The sequence below is a fragment of the Dromaius novaehollandiae genome, chromosome 10, assembly GCF_036370855.1.
Source record: "Dromaius novaehollandiae isolate bDroNov1 chromosome 10, bDroNov1.hap1, whole genome shotgun sequence".
Taxonomy (NCBI): Eukaryota; Metazoa; Chordata; class Aves; order Casuariiformes; family Dromaiidae; genus Dromaius; species Dromaius novaehollandiae.
This window is the reverse complement of record NC_088107.1, coordinates 11,605,488-11,621,076: the sequence shown is the minus strand read 5'-3', so window position 1 is coordinate 11,621,076 and position 15,589 is coordinate 11,605,488. Positions and strand designations below refer to the sequence as shown.

Here is a 15,589-nt window from a genome sequence, read left to right as displayed (position 1 = left end):
CTGCTAAGTAAAATACATTGTCTTCTGTGAGCGTAATGGATATAAAACATCGCAGCAGCCAGCCCACTGCAGCACGCTGGGAACCTAAACAGATGTTACAATACACACAGGACCCTGAGCATATGACATCTGCATCACGACTGCAGCGGGTACATGCCAGGCTGGTTCTGCACCGTCTCAGGGACGAGGATGCCCTGCCTGTCCGTACGACAGTGCCGGCCTGCAGGCGAAGCTGCAGAGTGCAACAGCTGGCAAACTGCAGAATCCTGTGCAGGAAAGGTACGGTTTTAACTAGCAAAACATTATAATAGAACCATTGATTTGTAGTTATGATTTTATTTAATTCAATAAATCGTTTACCCTGTGTTCTTATCTTGCCCAGTTTTCACGTCAAATTAACACACCATGTCAGGTGAAGATAAGTAACACCTCCTGAATACTGATATATGCCAGGATGGGGTTATATTAAAATCAGTTTATACTTTCTCTCCATTGGCCCTTTGTCAGGAAACTTCACAATACACAAGAAAATGAAGAGGTAGACAAATAAAATAAAATACAACATGCCTGAGGAACAATTAAAATGGGTATTTTAATTAACCTTCATAACCTTCTAAGAGCTTTCAAATTTGTATGGCTTTAAATGACAATGATTTTCGAAATTTTTTTTCCCTTTGTTAAAGTTATTAAGAGGAAATTGAAAAGCTGAAGAAAAACAAAATTGCATTTTTTACATTGTTATGAGCCTGCCATAACTATGCAATGGGAAAGGTATTCATCGTGCATAGCCTGCCCGGTGCTACCTCCAGCGTCTCAGATCCCCCCAGCCCTGGCTGCACAGATTCATAAAGCAATCAGATACCATGGTGAGAGGTACAGAAGACTTACTTCATACTTTTCTTTATCTCTGTTCAGTACTAAACGCAGTCAGGCACATTTGACTTCCAAAAATCACAGAAAACTAAATTTTTGAGTGTCTTGATTCCTGTTTAACCTCTCACACATAAACCTGTTTTTTATATGGCCCTACACAGGCCTGGATCTAAGCCGCAGCATTTTGAAAATCATTTTAGTTTGTTCTTTTTGCCATAAAAGAGAGGAATGCAATACCTCTGATACTAAAGAAAACGGAGCAACATTTTCATCTCCTTCCAGAAGTCTCATGATCTATTTTTAAATCTTTTCCCATTACTACTTAATGGTATTCTAACTGCTGCAAGTCTCTAATGTTCAGAATAACCACAAAACAAAAGCAACCTTGAAGATGTTCTTATTATTATTTGTAGTACAGTGGCAACTAGAGACTTTGAGCTTTTGCTTTACCCAAGAAGCAGAGCAGCATGCATCTCCAAGAACTCACACCTGATTTAGAATGAAAATTTGTAACGTTTTACAAACAGAAAGGACTGGGGGGGGGGGGGGGGGGGAGGGGGGAGAGGAAGGACAAAACACCAAAATCACTATACCCAGTTTATAAGCTCTTGTTGTCTTGCTTTTTTGGCATCCTTCTCATCCTTCACAAAACCGAACACACAGATAATCAGCAGTCCTAGGCCCTAAAATTGGCTCAAACCATATTTTTTAGGACAAGCTCTTCTTTAAAATACAGCTCTCTCCCCAGCTGCCAATTCAAAGTTCACAGCGGTCTCAGCAGCTCTGCTGCCAAGCCTGCCAACTACTATCAGCGCAGCTCAGCCAGTCACACTTCTTTCCTGCAGCTAAAAAGTCACAGCTTAATTTATCCTCTAAAGCAGTGGGCTCACACATCGTACAGGCATCTGACAGTAGACCAAAGGCTTCTTTGTGGAGAAAGTGTATCATTTTGGAAGAAACAAACTGATACCTTTTCTGCTTAATGCTGTTCACATGGACAGTGAAGTGAAAGAAAGCATAGGATTTACCCTCTCACATGCTACACTGCAGAAGGAGTCAGTTAATCAGAAGGACTGATTTTACCATTCCTAAATGATTTCACTTAAACCTTGAAGTATCATCACCTTTTGGTATTGGTACTCCTTCAACAGTGGAAATGAATACAGCAAAGAGGCTACGTCTAAAATTAGCAGATGGAAGAAGGCAATGATTAGAACTAATTTCTCCGAGTTCATATTTGTCATCTAATCAGAGTCTTAAAGCTTTCCTTTCTGACACAGAAAAAGAAATGAGTGTCTCATATTTTGAAACAGTTTTTAATAAAGCCCGCAGTTGCCTTGCCCTGCAGAGCCAGCCCCCCCTTCCTCCAGCGAACCGGGCGAGCGCTGCCGGCAGCGGCTCCTGCCGCCGCGGTGGCTGGAGGCTCGGCGAGCAGGGCTGCCAGCGCAGCAGCAGGGAAACCTGCGGGCACGTGCCGACGCGCCGGAGGAAGCTCCGCAGATGAGACGAGAGCCCTGGAGCTGCACGTGGCTGACTCGAGTGTCAAGGGGATGTGCCGGCCTCTCACAGCAGTTACAAAGCGTTAGTCTTGACTTGCTGTGAAGGATAATAGTTCAGTCACCAAAAGAAAGAAAAAATACTGGCAAACTAGCTGTCTTTGTAGAAGCAATGTACTTAAATGAGGTAGGAAGGCAGAATGGACGAACTCGTTATGAGCGGCTCACAAACTTTTCCATCGAAATCTGCATTTTAACCCGCACATTCCTAAACAACAACAGCACCAATAGCTGCTCTTTTTATATTACACATGGATGGCCCTTGCATGGATGTACGAGTTCAGAAGTTGAATCCTTCCTTCCCGAAAAGCTTCAGATGGGCATTTAGCGGGCTCAGGATCCACCCCAAGAGGGCCATAAGTAATACCCTTTTGCCACCTAGATTCACAGATTGCAAGTAAAAAATAACTGTGAAAGACTGGGGAAATGACATTGCAAATTATTAGATTTACACAGTCTTTGAAAACACAACTAGAAAACTATTATTCTCATGGCATATTTTTCCCATTCTGACTTCAGTGCTAAACAGCAGAGCAGATGCTATAAAACATCTCAAGTCCATCATGTCCTCTATTCGGTGCATGTTTTGCTCCAGCAGAATGCAGGACACACAGCAAATACTTTCAACAAGCCAAGCAGAATTGTTGTTAGCCCAACAAGTGACCTTTGCGTAATGTAAATTATTCTCTTTCTCTCCCCAGCATGTTTTAACGTCTTTATTTTTGGATTGGAGGAGAACTTCACCTATTATGCAAGCTCAGGTATCAATCAAACAAGTTCTGGATACCAGTGAGGCAAAGCCTAAAACCCAGCCTAGAAATAGCTGAGATCTGAAAACAAACAGAAATTGGTTTCTTAAATTTATAAGCCCAGGCATGTAAAACTTTGGGCACTTCAGAAAATTATGCCCCAGACAAAAGACAGAATCAGTCCACTAAAGTGAGCAGGAATCGTATGCAGCTGACCACATACAGCATATGATGCAGCAAGTAAGCATTTTTAACACAGGAGCTAAATGACTAGTGATCATGGGTAGAGAGACAGGACAAGCACCTCCTGGTCTGAAGGTTGAGCTGGCAGGGGCTTCTGCGAAGGGACACACAGAGCAACCAATGCATTAGGAAAACAGTGTGATCAATTAGTAGTTGACAAGTAGTCCCACTACTGAACAAATTTCATATGTAAACATTTGCTAGATGAGCTTGTTACAGTCTGGCTTGCATCATTTTCTTTCACATCTCTGTATAGGTTGATAATATTTTAACGAAATCTGCCACAGTATAGAAAGAGAAAAAAGTCCTCTGCAAAAACTCTTGAACTGAAGCTGAGGTTCTTGGCTAATTTCTTTAGAACTGCAATATATACAGACACCAAAATGAGTACCATGCCAGGACAGCAAGCCATTCTGATTTTCTTCTTAATTCTTTTTAATTTGGACATCTCGCACTGTGGACTGCTTGCAAAGATATCCCTGGAACCTTAAAACCCTAATCTTAGGACTGCTGGCATCTAAAATCTGCTGTTCTTTCCATTTTCACATCTGGTAAATACCACTGTTCTCCACTTTACAGATGAAGCAAGTGCAGCACAGTAAGAAGGGCTTCAGACACTGGTTCTTCCAAGATCATGAACTTGCGCTTACCCTTTCTGAACTTGTTTCCTTATCTTTAAGATCAGTATCCTGGTGTCACCTTCTTCACATGGGCGTCAGGAAACCTTACACCGTACGGTGCTATTGCTCTGCAGACCATCAAGTAGCAGGGCAGCTCGCAGGCCTCAGCTTGTTCCACTCTCCAGCAGCAAAGCAGCTCTTCAGTTCTTCCACTGAATAAGGAAGGATGCCACATGAAATTCAACTCCTCCCTTCCCCAAACAGTTTCTATTTCAAAGATGATCTGGGAACCAGCAGCTTCAAAACAGGCCTTGTCGGGAAACAGCAGCTTCTCGTAGGACAGGACAATCAGTCAGGGTCAGCATGGCCCATCTTTACCATCCTGGTAACAGTTTTCTTGGTGAGATTTCTTCTCTGATGCAGAAGTGGTTATAACATGCTGTCCCTTCTGCCTCCAAAAGGATATCCAATTACTTAGTTGATGACTGCAACCACAGAAGTTGATTTCACAGCAGTCATAACAAAGCTCTTTTCACTTGTCTTCTCCCTTTACATTAAGTGCATTGGAAAAGCTGTAACAAGCATGGGATTAAAACTCCCCCAAAACCACAATGTGACCCCATGATATCTCAGCATGGGGTCAACATGGAAGACATCTGATGGAAAGCCTCCTCTCCTCCGCTTTGATTTTAAATAACCCAAAGGGCACCAGCAACTTCAAACTCACAATTCCGATTTTTTCTGTCTACCACTGTTACATGTAATGCTCCAGTCATCTATAACTGAAGTTACAAAGAAAAATAGCATTTTTTCCAAATAGGATCAGTTTCTCTGCTTCTGCCGAATAGTACAGCTGAATGGAAATGGTTTTTGTTTACAGATTTTTTACTCTGTATGAAAAAAAGTGTTTTCAGATATTGTGTTTGATAAAATTCAAAATTGCACAGAGAAACCAAAGGTTTTCTACAGAGAAAGTTGTTAAACTCCATTTCCCATAAAACATGGCTTGAGCAGAACTTTTCCTACCAGCCTTGTGATATAACCAGCAATGCAGAAAATTTTCTATTTCCTGTGGGGCTCAATCTTACAGTGAGATTAGAGAAAAAATACTTTTAAAATAAACATGTGAAGGCAACACCTTAAAATCAGCAGAATGGCTTATGGGAAGCTTTGGCTCTGCATATTCTTTTTGTCTTTCTCTTTTCAAGAGTATAAATACAGGTTTACAAACACCTCCACTGACAAATTCACTTTATTTATTTTCACAAAGGATTATACTACTGAAAGGTGTGTTTAATTAGATCTTACACCTTCTCTGCTCTTAACCATGCAGGCACTTGGCTACTGAAAGACTGGCCTTGCTGTATAAACACAACTTAATGACAACTGTTGTCAAATCAGTGTTTTCAGATGCTAATTCCATATTTGTCCTTCATTGCCAGCAATATTGCCTGGCACTGCTCTAAACACACATTTTTTTTTTATTCTCGCTGGTACATCACAGCAATCACAGCAAATAGAGGAATCAGTCTGAGAACATCATTATAATCTGCTCCTCATCTTTCAAAAACATTTTACCAAAAGCTCTTGGGTCTGTTTTAGTAGTTGAACCTGAACTCAGTAAGGAAGTGACTAAGCACCATCAGACGTCCTCATTAAGTAAAACTAGCCAAGTACAATTTGCCTGGTTGGTCCCCTCTACATATTAGCACTGACATTCAGCCAGTGATGAGCTTAATCATGGTTTTCAAAAAATAAAAATAAAATTAAAAAAATCCAAAAACCTCATAGACCCATCAGGTTTATTAGGAACAGGTTGCACTTTCACTGTAAAAAGGCAACTAAGAACCAGCTAAAATACTGAAGAAAATTCTCTGCTCAGAAGTGCACTCGTGTAGCTAATGGCAATCTTTTCTCATAGCAGGAACATGAGCTCACATACGTGCTAGCTGACTGCTGTCAGATTTACTGAAGACAAAAGGAGACATTTGATTAAAGGGCAAATGCCAAGAGACTATAGACAGCTGCTACGAGAACCCCTGAGAAGGGACAGGTTTGCCCTCTGATTGCAAAGACTGTATCACAAGAAAATCTTCCCCTTCCACAACGAATGCATCTCAAAGTGCTGCTGGGCCTAAGAAACAGAGTAAGCAAGAAAATACAGCAACATCCAAGGAGACGTGCGTCAGCAGCACTGCTGATGTAACGAACAACGAGCAGAAACAATCGCAGCAGATGATAAGGCACTAAAGAGCCTTGTCCTGCCGCAGGGCGCAGCAGCAGCAAAACCAAATGTGAGAGGGCAGCAAGAGGGCATGTGAGCGTGAGGCCCCACGATGTCGGGAAGAAGGCTGCTTGAGCTGAGCATGCGTGACGTTATTGCTTTCAAATGTACCCCAAGACCTCCCTGAGCATTAAAAAAGAAGCAGAAAGCTTTGTAGATTTTAAGACAAGCTATTGAAAGGGGCAACAGTAAAAGAAAGTTCCACAGAAATAGCTTATTTTATAAAATTCAACTTGCCAGTGCCCCTTTCAGATAAATGGGCACCAAGTATGTCCTAACATGTACTAGGGGCTTCGAAAAAAAATTTTTTTTTGATTATGCCTTAATGCCTCCTAGTTCACCACTGTTCTGCAAGACTTGTTACAGCAACGAATACCCGCCAGAAAACAACACGCTGCAGCCCTTCCCATGCACTCATACTAGGTAATAGAAAAAAGAAACTAGCTTAATGGCAATTACCCCAGAATTGCACTTTGTAACCTCGGTTATTCTCTTAAGGCAGACGCCTGCTTTTTCTGAGCAGCACAAAATGAGGCTTTGACCCTTTGCTGTTCATTTCCACATTCTCTTCTCCTGAAGTCCCTGGTCAACTGTTCTCTTTAGAGCATGTCTCTACAGTGACTGAATGGTAGATACTCAATATATTTCCCTTTCTACCTGTCTTCCTTGAGATTAGGATGACAGTGAAGAACCAAAATGTCATCTAAACAATGTTCCAAAAATTGAGCCTGAAGCTGCAGCAAGATGGCACGGTGTCTCCCTACCGAACGAACTCACTCTAGCTTTCCCAGCTTCTGGGGCAATACAAAAACAAACAAATACCATATTTATAGATGAAAGAGAAATTCTTTATGGCTCACTAAAAATTCATTACTTGAAAAGCTAATATGCAAAGGATCAGGAAGACATGGATTCTCAGGACCTTAGAGAAGTATCACAGTCTTTCAGGCAAGTATTTCATTTCTTAAGCAGCCTTTTGCCCATTTATTGTGTCTTGGTTACATTAACAGCACTTTTAAAAAGGCTGCTGCATTTGGAGCAGAGAATATTAACCAAGATATGCTTTACATGCAGGTGAAGCACTGTGTTCCCAGAAGGAGACAGAGGAGCACATTTTTACACTAGCTAATATGACAATGATTCATCCTCCTGAGAAAAAGGCTGAAAACATTAAGGGAAGACAGTAAGCTAGAATAAAAAAATTGGGACTCAGCTGGCTCAGGTTTTACATATGCAAACAAACAGTATGAGAGGGAAAATACTGAGCGCAAGACATGTGGAGTAATGAGGAGAAAGATCAGGTGTATCCATCTTCCTGGAGGCTGAAAGAAGGAAGATATTAAACTGTGCTTTCTGGTAAATTGCCACTGCCAGTTATTGACAAAGCTGTCAATTATACAGGATTATTTGGATTGATGATACAGGAGGAAATGGGGATTTAGAAACACATAGGACTAAAAGGAGAGATAGGGATGAGCTGCACATGATAAATGGAGTGGATTTGAAAGTTAAAGAGCAAAGAAGCCAGCTTCAGAGAGTACAATTAAATATCCTTAATTAGCATGTTAGAGTGCTGCAATGAAACGATGCACCTACTTTCAAAGTTTGATTTTAGAAAAGGCATGTAACAGAGGGGAGGAAAGAGCAAGAGTGATCTGTGGCATAAGACTGCTTGACATAAAACTTACTCAGATAACTTACATTTTGCTAGTGTTTGAACAGCTTAATTATTAAAAAAAGCATGTCTGTAACCACTGCCTGGGGTTGTAAGTACTAAGATATTAGTTCACTGCTAGACTTATCTTATTGGGATTTGTCAGACAATGCATTAGGAAAAGAGGGTAGAGCTTGAGTAAATTGTTGGAGATCAAATAGTTCAGTAATCATGTTGCTTGAAGAAAAAGATATCAGGCAAATGGGCAAAACTGGGGACCAACAATTAAAAGAAGGGCAGCACCTGGCACCACAGTGTTTTTAAACTGGTCTAGTGCTTTGAGATAGGGAATATGAAGAGTGTTTTGAAGTTCTTGGAAGCAGTATCACAAAGCACAGTTCTATGAAAAAGTTACTCCACCAAAAGAATATTTGCTACCATAAATTTCTCAATGGAGTGAAAGATGCTTAACTGTGTTCTTGAAGAGACAGTTTAGGGGCTAGGATTTCAATGTAAAATTTGAAAGAGCTAGGCCTAAATCACATTTCTGGCACTGGTGTCTTGTTTGATCATGCAAGCGGCTTAACTCGTTTCTCACTTTTGCTATACAGTGCATCAGTAATGGTCTTCCTGCCTCCCAGGCATGTCACCAGCATAAACGCATCAGCAACTGGAGTATTACTGATAAAATTGGGAGTGTGCATAAAAATACTGATATAAGAGGCTCTCAGATGTCAAATGTGGCGACACCACAATTTTACCTATATTACCTTTCTAAAATACTTAATTTTGGTTACTGATATTAAAGACATTCTCTGTTCCCAGCATATAAAGACTGAGCTGCCACACTGCAAGCTACTCCACTTACTCAGTCTTGAGTGAGGAAAGCCTCTACTAACAGACCTTAATTTTCATCCCTCTGCTTTAATTGCTACTGTGGGTTCCTTTTGCCATGGCCTCATTACACCTGCACCAAGACCTTAATTAGCTAATGCACTGAGCAACAGAAGTTAGGTCTTGAATACATGCCACCAATAACATTTTTGCTTCTTAAGAAGCAATGCTAAAAAATAGTTAACTGCAACAAATTTTGCAAACTATGACAACTGGACAAATTAAACCAAGTCTCGGTAGGGAATGAAAAGATTAAGTTGGCTAATGTTATAGATAATCATCACTGAAGACCAACGTACTTCAGTGACTGTACATATCCACCCAGTTCTTCCTTCAAAATGGCTCTGAAATCATGGAAAAATGTAATACATTATTTCAATATAGCATATAATATATATCACGTAACATGTGGTATCAGTTTCCTAGGAAATCTTTATAATGGCTGTTGCAGGATTCATCTCAGCATATAATTTATTAATGCAGGACTCATCATTTTCTGGATTGCTGTTTTCCACTCATAACACGGAGAAGCCTGGGAACTAAGAAAAAAAGAAAACATATCACTTTTTGCTTGCTTGCTTTGCCTTAATTTTTCTGCAAGATATAGGACCCCTCTGCTAGGAAAGAACAGATGAAGCAGCAAGGAGCCCTGAACCACAGTTCACAGGACAGCAAAGACAATGCAACTTAACCAAACTGGCCCTTGCAAACTGAAGGAGCTAAGTAAGGAAAGGTATGTGAGGCAACGTATGGCTGGCCATAAGCCTGAGAAAACAAGGAACCCTGATACAAAACATTAAACAAACAGCATCTGTGATCTACAGAATTATCCCGCCAAACACTATCAAAATAAGTAAATAACATTTTAATAAGATCTGTGAAATTGAGTCACCTTGAAAGACCTGTCATCATGATAACCACCAGTAGGATCAGTTCCCTGACACTAAAAACAACTGTTGCATATTAAGAACAAAAGGAAGCAGGGAGAATTAGCTAGGGCAAAAGATTTCTGACCATGGAAAACTGAATTGTTAGCTATGAAGTCTGCACTATGTGAAGCTAGTGAAGAAATTTAGCTGTATGTTTTGCATTTATAACAGACTGGATTCCAGAGGAAGGTATGACTAACCCGAAACAGACCTTTAGAACATTTTTTCTATTTTAGCCATTAGAATTGCATTTTTTTTAAAAAAAATGACAAACACAGTAAAGAGAGGACCATTTCAAACATCAGCAGTTACTGAGACAAAAAGCAAACTCCTACCAGTGACTGGTGGAATATCACATCCATTTTTGGAAAATACTGGCTTAATCTTACTCGGACTTGTGAAGCCTGATAAAGAGAAAACTTAAGGCTTCTTTACCCCTTAAGGCTTCATTATCCCAGGACACTGGACAGTTGCCCATTTTGTTTCAGACTTCTTGTTAGCTCTGTTCTACATAAGACTCTGCTCAGCTTTCTACTGGCTAGAATACTACTCATTTTTAAACCAAGAAAAGATTGCAAAGAAGCCCTGCTAAAAACCAACATTGTACAAAGTGACATCTAGGAAACAATTTTTTTTGTCAAAAATATAAATACAAAACAAAGTTTGAAATATTTTTGCCTTTTTTATTATTAAAAACAGTCATTATATTTGACATTTGGCAAAGAAACCATGATTGTATCTCTACTTTTCAGGAAATTAATTACAGACTGTTACAAATTGACTCTATGTATGCAATTATTAGTTTCTGGGTCAGTGTTTCATACTGCAAACCTCTGATTTTGTTTCAGTTACTCGGGAGATGATTCTGCTTTTAGTTTGCTTCTGTGCTCAACAAAGGATACTGGCTTCAAATAAATTTAATTTAGATTTACAGAAGTGCAGGTAACAGAGGAGAACTGCACCGGATGCCTGCGACCAGATATTACAGAGAATGCTCTTTTATGCTTTTTATCATCTAGATTGATTTATCCTTTTGCATGGCATTTGACATTGAACCAGTGCCTCAGAAGCCTGTCACTCCAAGCCTTTTATTTTATGAACCAAAGTTTATTTCATTCAAAAACAAACTCTCTGAACTGTTTGTTAAGGGACAAGGAAAAAGAACAAATCTTACAAATTTTATGGACAGGAAATTCTCCAGAGGAAAAAAAAATCTGTAGTGCCTGAAGCAGACCTGGAACCTCTGTAAAGACAAGTTTTTCTAATTTCACTACATAAAATGATAAAGGAGAAGGTCCAGACCTACACAAACACTTCAACTATGCAGCACCTGTACTAACAAATGGGCAAAAAAAAGTATCTTTCCCTAGTCATTATCCAAATTCTCAACAGGACCAGTTTTACATAAGAACATCACTCCATTTACCAAGATGCATTGTTCCATTTCCTGCTCTTGTTTTAGGTCAACTGGAAGCTTCTTTTTTCAGTTTTTCTAATATCTCATCTGGTGTCATCGATACCAAAATCTTCACCACTTTGTCACGTGATTTACCACCCTGGTTTAGACACATACAAAAAAAAAAAAAAAAAAAAATCTTTCAGAGAATCACCACCACATACACATTCCAAAAACTGGCTGCAATGCCAATATATCAGATGCTTGGAAAAATAATTCTTAGTGTGTGGATATGCAGAATTAACAGCAGTGAGAAAGGGTTCATCAGTGTTCTTTCTAGCTATTTTAAATATGAAAAGCAATGTCTTAGCTACTATCTTTTTAAAATTAGATACAGCTGCCAGAGCATGTCCTAAATTGATGCTCCTTTTATGGGCTAGAAGGAGAAGAAAGGAGTGATAAATTTCCATAATTCAGTTGTATCATCAAGAAGCAAGACCCCAACTACATTTGCATTTTAAAAAGTTACTATATATGTTTGATAGATGTGGACTTTCAGATCTTCCTTCAACATTGTGTCCCAAAGCATATTAGTTACTCTTAAGCTGAGTTCTCAGGTTGATAATTATCAACAGGAGGAAAAGAAATAGCATTGCATAAAACCGGTAAGACATTCCAGATTCATACAGCATTTATGAAATAAATCAGTAATATTTCAAGTATTACCAACAAAATTACTATTTAATGTAGGAACTGACAAACCTGCAACCTCATTTCATACTGCCTGAGGTCAAAACCTTGCTGGCATTCAGTAAAGACATTAGAAACAAACAAGCTGTATGTCAATCTGTGGCCTAGCAGGAAGGTATTTGAAAGGTTCACAAGCGACATCCTGAAGGAGGAAAAAGTTCTTAACCCTAATACACAGAAATAAGGTGTGAATTTTAAAAAGAAAAATAGATTTTGAAGCAGTCTAGCCCACTGATGATGAAAATCAAGACCCTTACATAAAAATCCAGTAACCCCAGTTTTTTTACTGGATCATTTCCTACTTGGATTGGTTTTGCTGATGTTATCACTTATCATAAAGCAAGTAGCAGTAAGAGAGAACAACCAGTACCAAAAAGCACTTGTTTTGTACACCTAGCAGATCAGAAGGAGAACGTGAGCCACATGGAAAATACGAACTTTACCACTGTGCTTCACTAAGAACAAATAGTGGTTTGTCAAAGACAAACGCTAGCATGCAATTATTTGGATGCTGTAGGTCAGAATAACTGAGTCAAGAAGGTCAGACAATGCTGGTCCCTTTTATGCTTGATTCTACTTAGCATTTATGAGAATAATCTGGTTAAACCTCAACATCCCTTTTAGGCAGAAAAGCAGTGTTATCTGTAAAATATTGATAAAGATTAAGTAGTTTGCTGAGGATTCAGGAAAAAAAGGACTCAAAACTTGGCATCTCTACCTTTCATCAAAGCAGTGCTCCATTCATTGATCATGTTGTAATTACCACTAACTGTTAACAGACTTCTACAACTACTACATTAAACTTGCGACCAACATCCAAAAATAAAAAGAACCATTTTTCATTGTGCCCTCATGTTCATAAACTATAAATGAACAGGGTTGGAAAAACTGACTTTAAGTCCAATGAATTAATTAAATAAATAATTTATTCAGTGCAATGAATAAAACAAACAGTTTCCACTTGCCGAAGCCAAAACATGGAACTTCTGCTGCTACAAAGAAATTCTTAAGGCCCAGCTATAATCTAAGTATTTATATATGCTCTTACTGTTGTGGCAGAGTTATTTGTCAGAAATTTTTCACTCAAAACCATACTTTTGAAGATACTTCTGTATGAAAAGTTACTAACAAAATACACATTTTCTGCAAAGCACATGAATTTTGTGAAGTGGATTTGAAATGAAAACAAGTGCATCTTTAAAGGCCACAAAAAAACATGAACCACACAATTTTTGAAAATATATCACGATGAGAACCACTCTGATTAAAGACCTCAAAACCAGCTGTGGTTCTTCCTATACTAGGTTTGTCCTGAATGAGTCATTCCTTTAATTCAGTTAAACACCATTCAAATGTCTTGTGAACACTTTGGACTGAATGCTGGAAACTTGATCAGTAGTACTTGGAGAACAGGCTCCCTCTATCAAATGTCCAATGAATAAGTTTCAGAAGCTTGAATTTGAACTGTAGCAGAGCACGACTGAAAGAAAAGAGGGGGAAAAATAAAAAAGAAGTACCTTCTCTAAAAAGACTTCACTCTTCTTCACCTCTAGCACCTTAGAGAGGTAGCGACACAGCTCTGCATTTGCCTCCCCTTCTGACGGAGGTGCAGCAATAGCTACACCTACTGCCTCAGTTGTCACATCTGTAACAAATATTTTAACGATGTTATGTTCAAAGTATTCAAAACATCTAGTTCTTAACTCTTAAAAATTAATAATATTTATGTTTTCTGAAAAATTTTTAATTTAAATTCAAATAAGCTCCCAGAACAGCAGGTAACTTGCCATTTTTACACTCCACAAATTACTCTAAGTTAAAACAGTCAGCCAGTACAAACTCTACGGACCTGTATTAGACTGCATCTAAGAATTAACAGTTTTTACACTATAGTAATTGGGGTATTGTGCTAAATCTCTCTATACAATGTTCATTATGTTGTTGCTGTAGATCCAGCTTTGCAGCATGCAGCATTACCACCCAAAAGAGCATGATAAAAAAGCCTGCACAGAGATCTGTGCTATCATGAACAGACTCTTGGCAGCCAAGCGCACCCGCATACTCACTATAGCCTTCTGCCAAGGTGTTTACATTTTACTGAACACAACTGAATCTCACCAAATTGTCCAGTGTTTCTTGAGTGTAAATATTGAAATAGATGATCTTAAAATTCACTTCTACTCTGCCTCAGCTTTTAAATTTGTGTGTATTTTTAAACAATACCAATTATAGCCTTAACCTGCTTTATTGCTACTACTTTTCATTCCTGTTGAAATAGCTAACAGTTGAAAACAGACGACAGCATCCCTCTGATGAGAGGCACAAGATGCAGTAAGCTGTATTACAGATAACAGGTGCACCATGTTAGCCTCATACATGTACATATATAAAGACTGGCTCTAATTTCTACATAAGCAAGTCCAGGTTTGTAGAGACAGAACACATTTGGAAAAAAAACACATAAGTTCTTGGAACTCAAGTAGTATGCATGAAATCATATACGTAGCATTGAAGTGCCTATCAAATGCTTTTTTTGTTACTTCTTTCAAAAAAAAATCAGCTCAAGAGGACTTGTATAATGCTCACAGCACCACTCACTGCTACCTGCAGGTGAAGGTCAAAGAGCTACTGTTGTTTTCTTCTTTTAAGAAAAATGTGAAATTACTACCTTCCAATTTTCTGTTGAAACTTTTAACAACTTGGGGGATGGAGATGAGCGCTGGTCTACACTTAGAAAACTAGTTTTACTATGGTGTCCTGAACTGCTGACAGTTGCCTCTAGAGTGAGGAAGACTGCCTGCTCTGCCTAACCAGAAAAGCCGCGGGAGCAGCTTTCCCGTAAAACGGCTCACAATTCGCAGCCGCCCTGCTCCGCCCGTTCGCAGCGACCGAGCCCCGCGCCGCTGGGGAGCGGGCTCCCCCCGCTGGGCGAAGGGCTGAACGGGCAGGCTGAGGAGCAGCGACGAGAAATTCTCCGTCTTTCACCGTATTATGTCAGTACTTACCTTTCCTTCAAGAACGACGCCCCCCCCCCCCACTTAACAGCAGGCGCCTCCAGTGCAGATCAATCCTACTACTCCGCCAACGCAGCGGCAGCCGCGGCTCTTCCGAAACGAAAGGAACCCCCGAGCCGAGCCGAGCCCCCCCCCAAGCCAGAGCCGGCCCCACGCCGCGGGGGGGGGGGGGGGGGGGGGACGAGCAGCTGGAGCTCCGCAGCCCGGCAGCAACGCCGGGCCCAGACACAGGGGCCGGGGGAGCCGGGGCCCGCCGCCCGCGGGAGCGGCCCGTACCTGTCACGGCGCTGCGCCGGCACCCGGGCTTGGCGCGCACGACCACCCGCACGGAGCCATCGCCGCCCGCCGCCACAGGCCCCGCGGAGGCGGCCGGCCCGGCAGTGGCAGCAGCATCCTCCCCGCCGCCCTTTCCCTGCAAGAGAGACGCGCCGTCAGCGCCACCGCCGCGGCCCCGCGCCGGCCCGGAGCCCGCGGCCCGCACCCACCTTGCGGGGCATGGCCGCGCCGCCCCGCCCCGCGCCCCGCCGCCCCGGCAGCCGACGGAGGCCGGCGAGGGCCAGCATGCCGCGGCGCAGCCCTTCCGGCAACAGCAGCTAGCCCCGCCCCCAGAGGTGCGAGGCCCCGCCC

At 41.0% G+C, this 15,589-nt stretch overlaps 1 protein-coding gene across 5 annotated transcripts in view; it reads right to left on the bottom strand.

The window, feature by feature from the left end:
- The window catches only part of C10H15orf40 (chromosome 10 C15orf40 homolog), a 26,839-nt gene extending 11,250 nt beyond the window's left edge, over positions 1–15,589 (bottom strand). Inside the window, exons 1-5 of one of the 5 annotated variants that reach the window (XR_010390742.1) lie at positions 15,448–15,589; positions 15,239–15,374; positions 13,466–13,593; positions 11,229–11,358; positions 4,072–9,412 (exon numbers count right to left, since the gene is read on the bottom strand). Coding sequence is in view for 4 of the 5 variants with exons in the window: in XM_064517308.1 (XP_064373378.1) it covers positions 11,266–11,358; positions 13,466–13,593; positions 15,239–15,374; positions 15,448–15,525 (435 nt within the window). In the remaining variant the exon portion in view is untranslated. Of the gene's footprint in view, positions 1–1,731; positions 2,470–3,130; positions 9,413–10,471; positions 11,359–13,465; positions 13,594–15,238; positions 15,375–15,447 lie in introns of those variants that run through there. The other 4 variants (XM_064517309.1, XM_064517307.1, XM_064517308.1 and 1 more) reach the window with 4 other exon arrangements.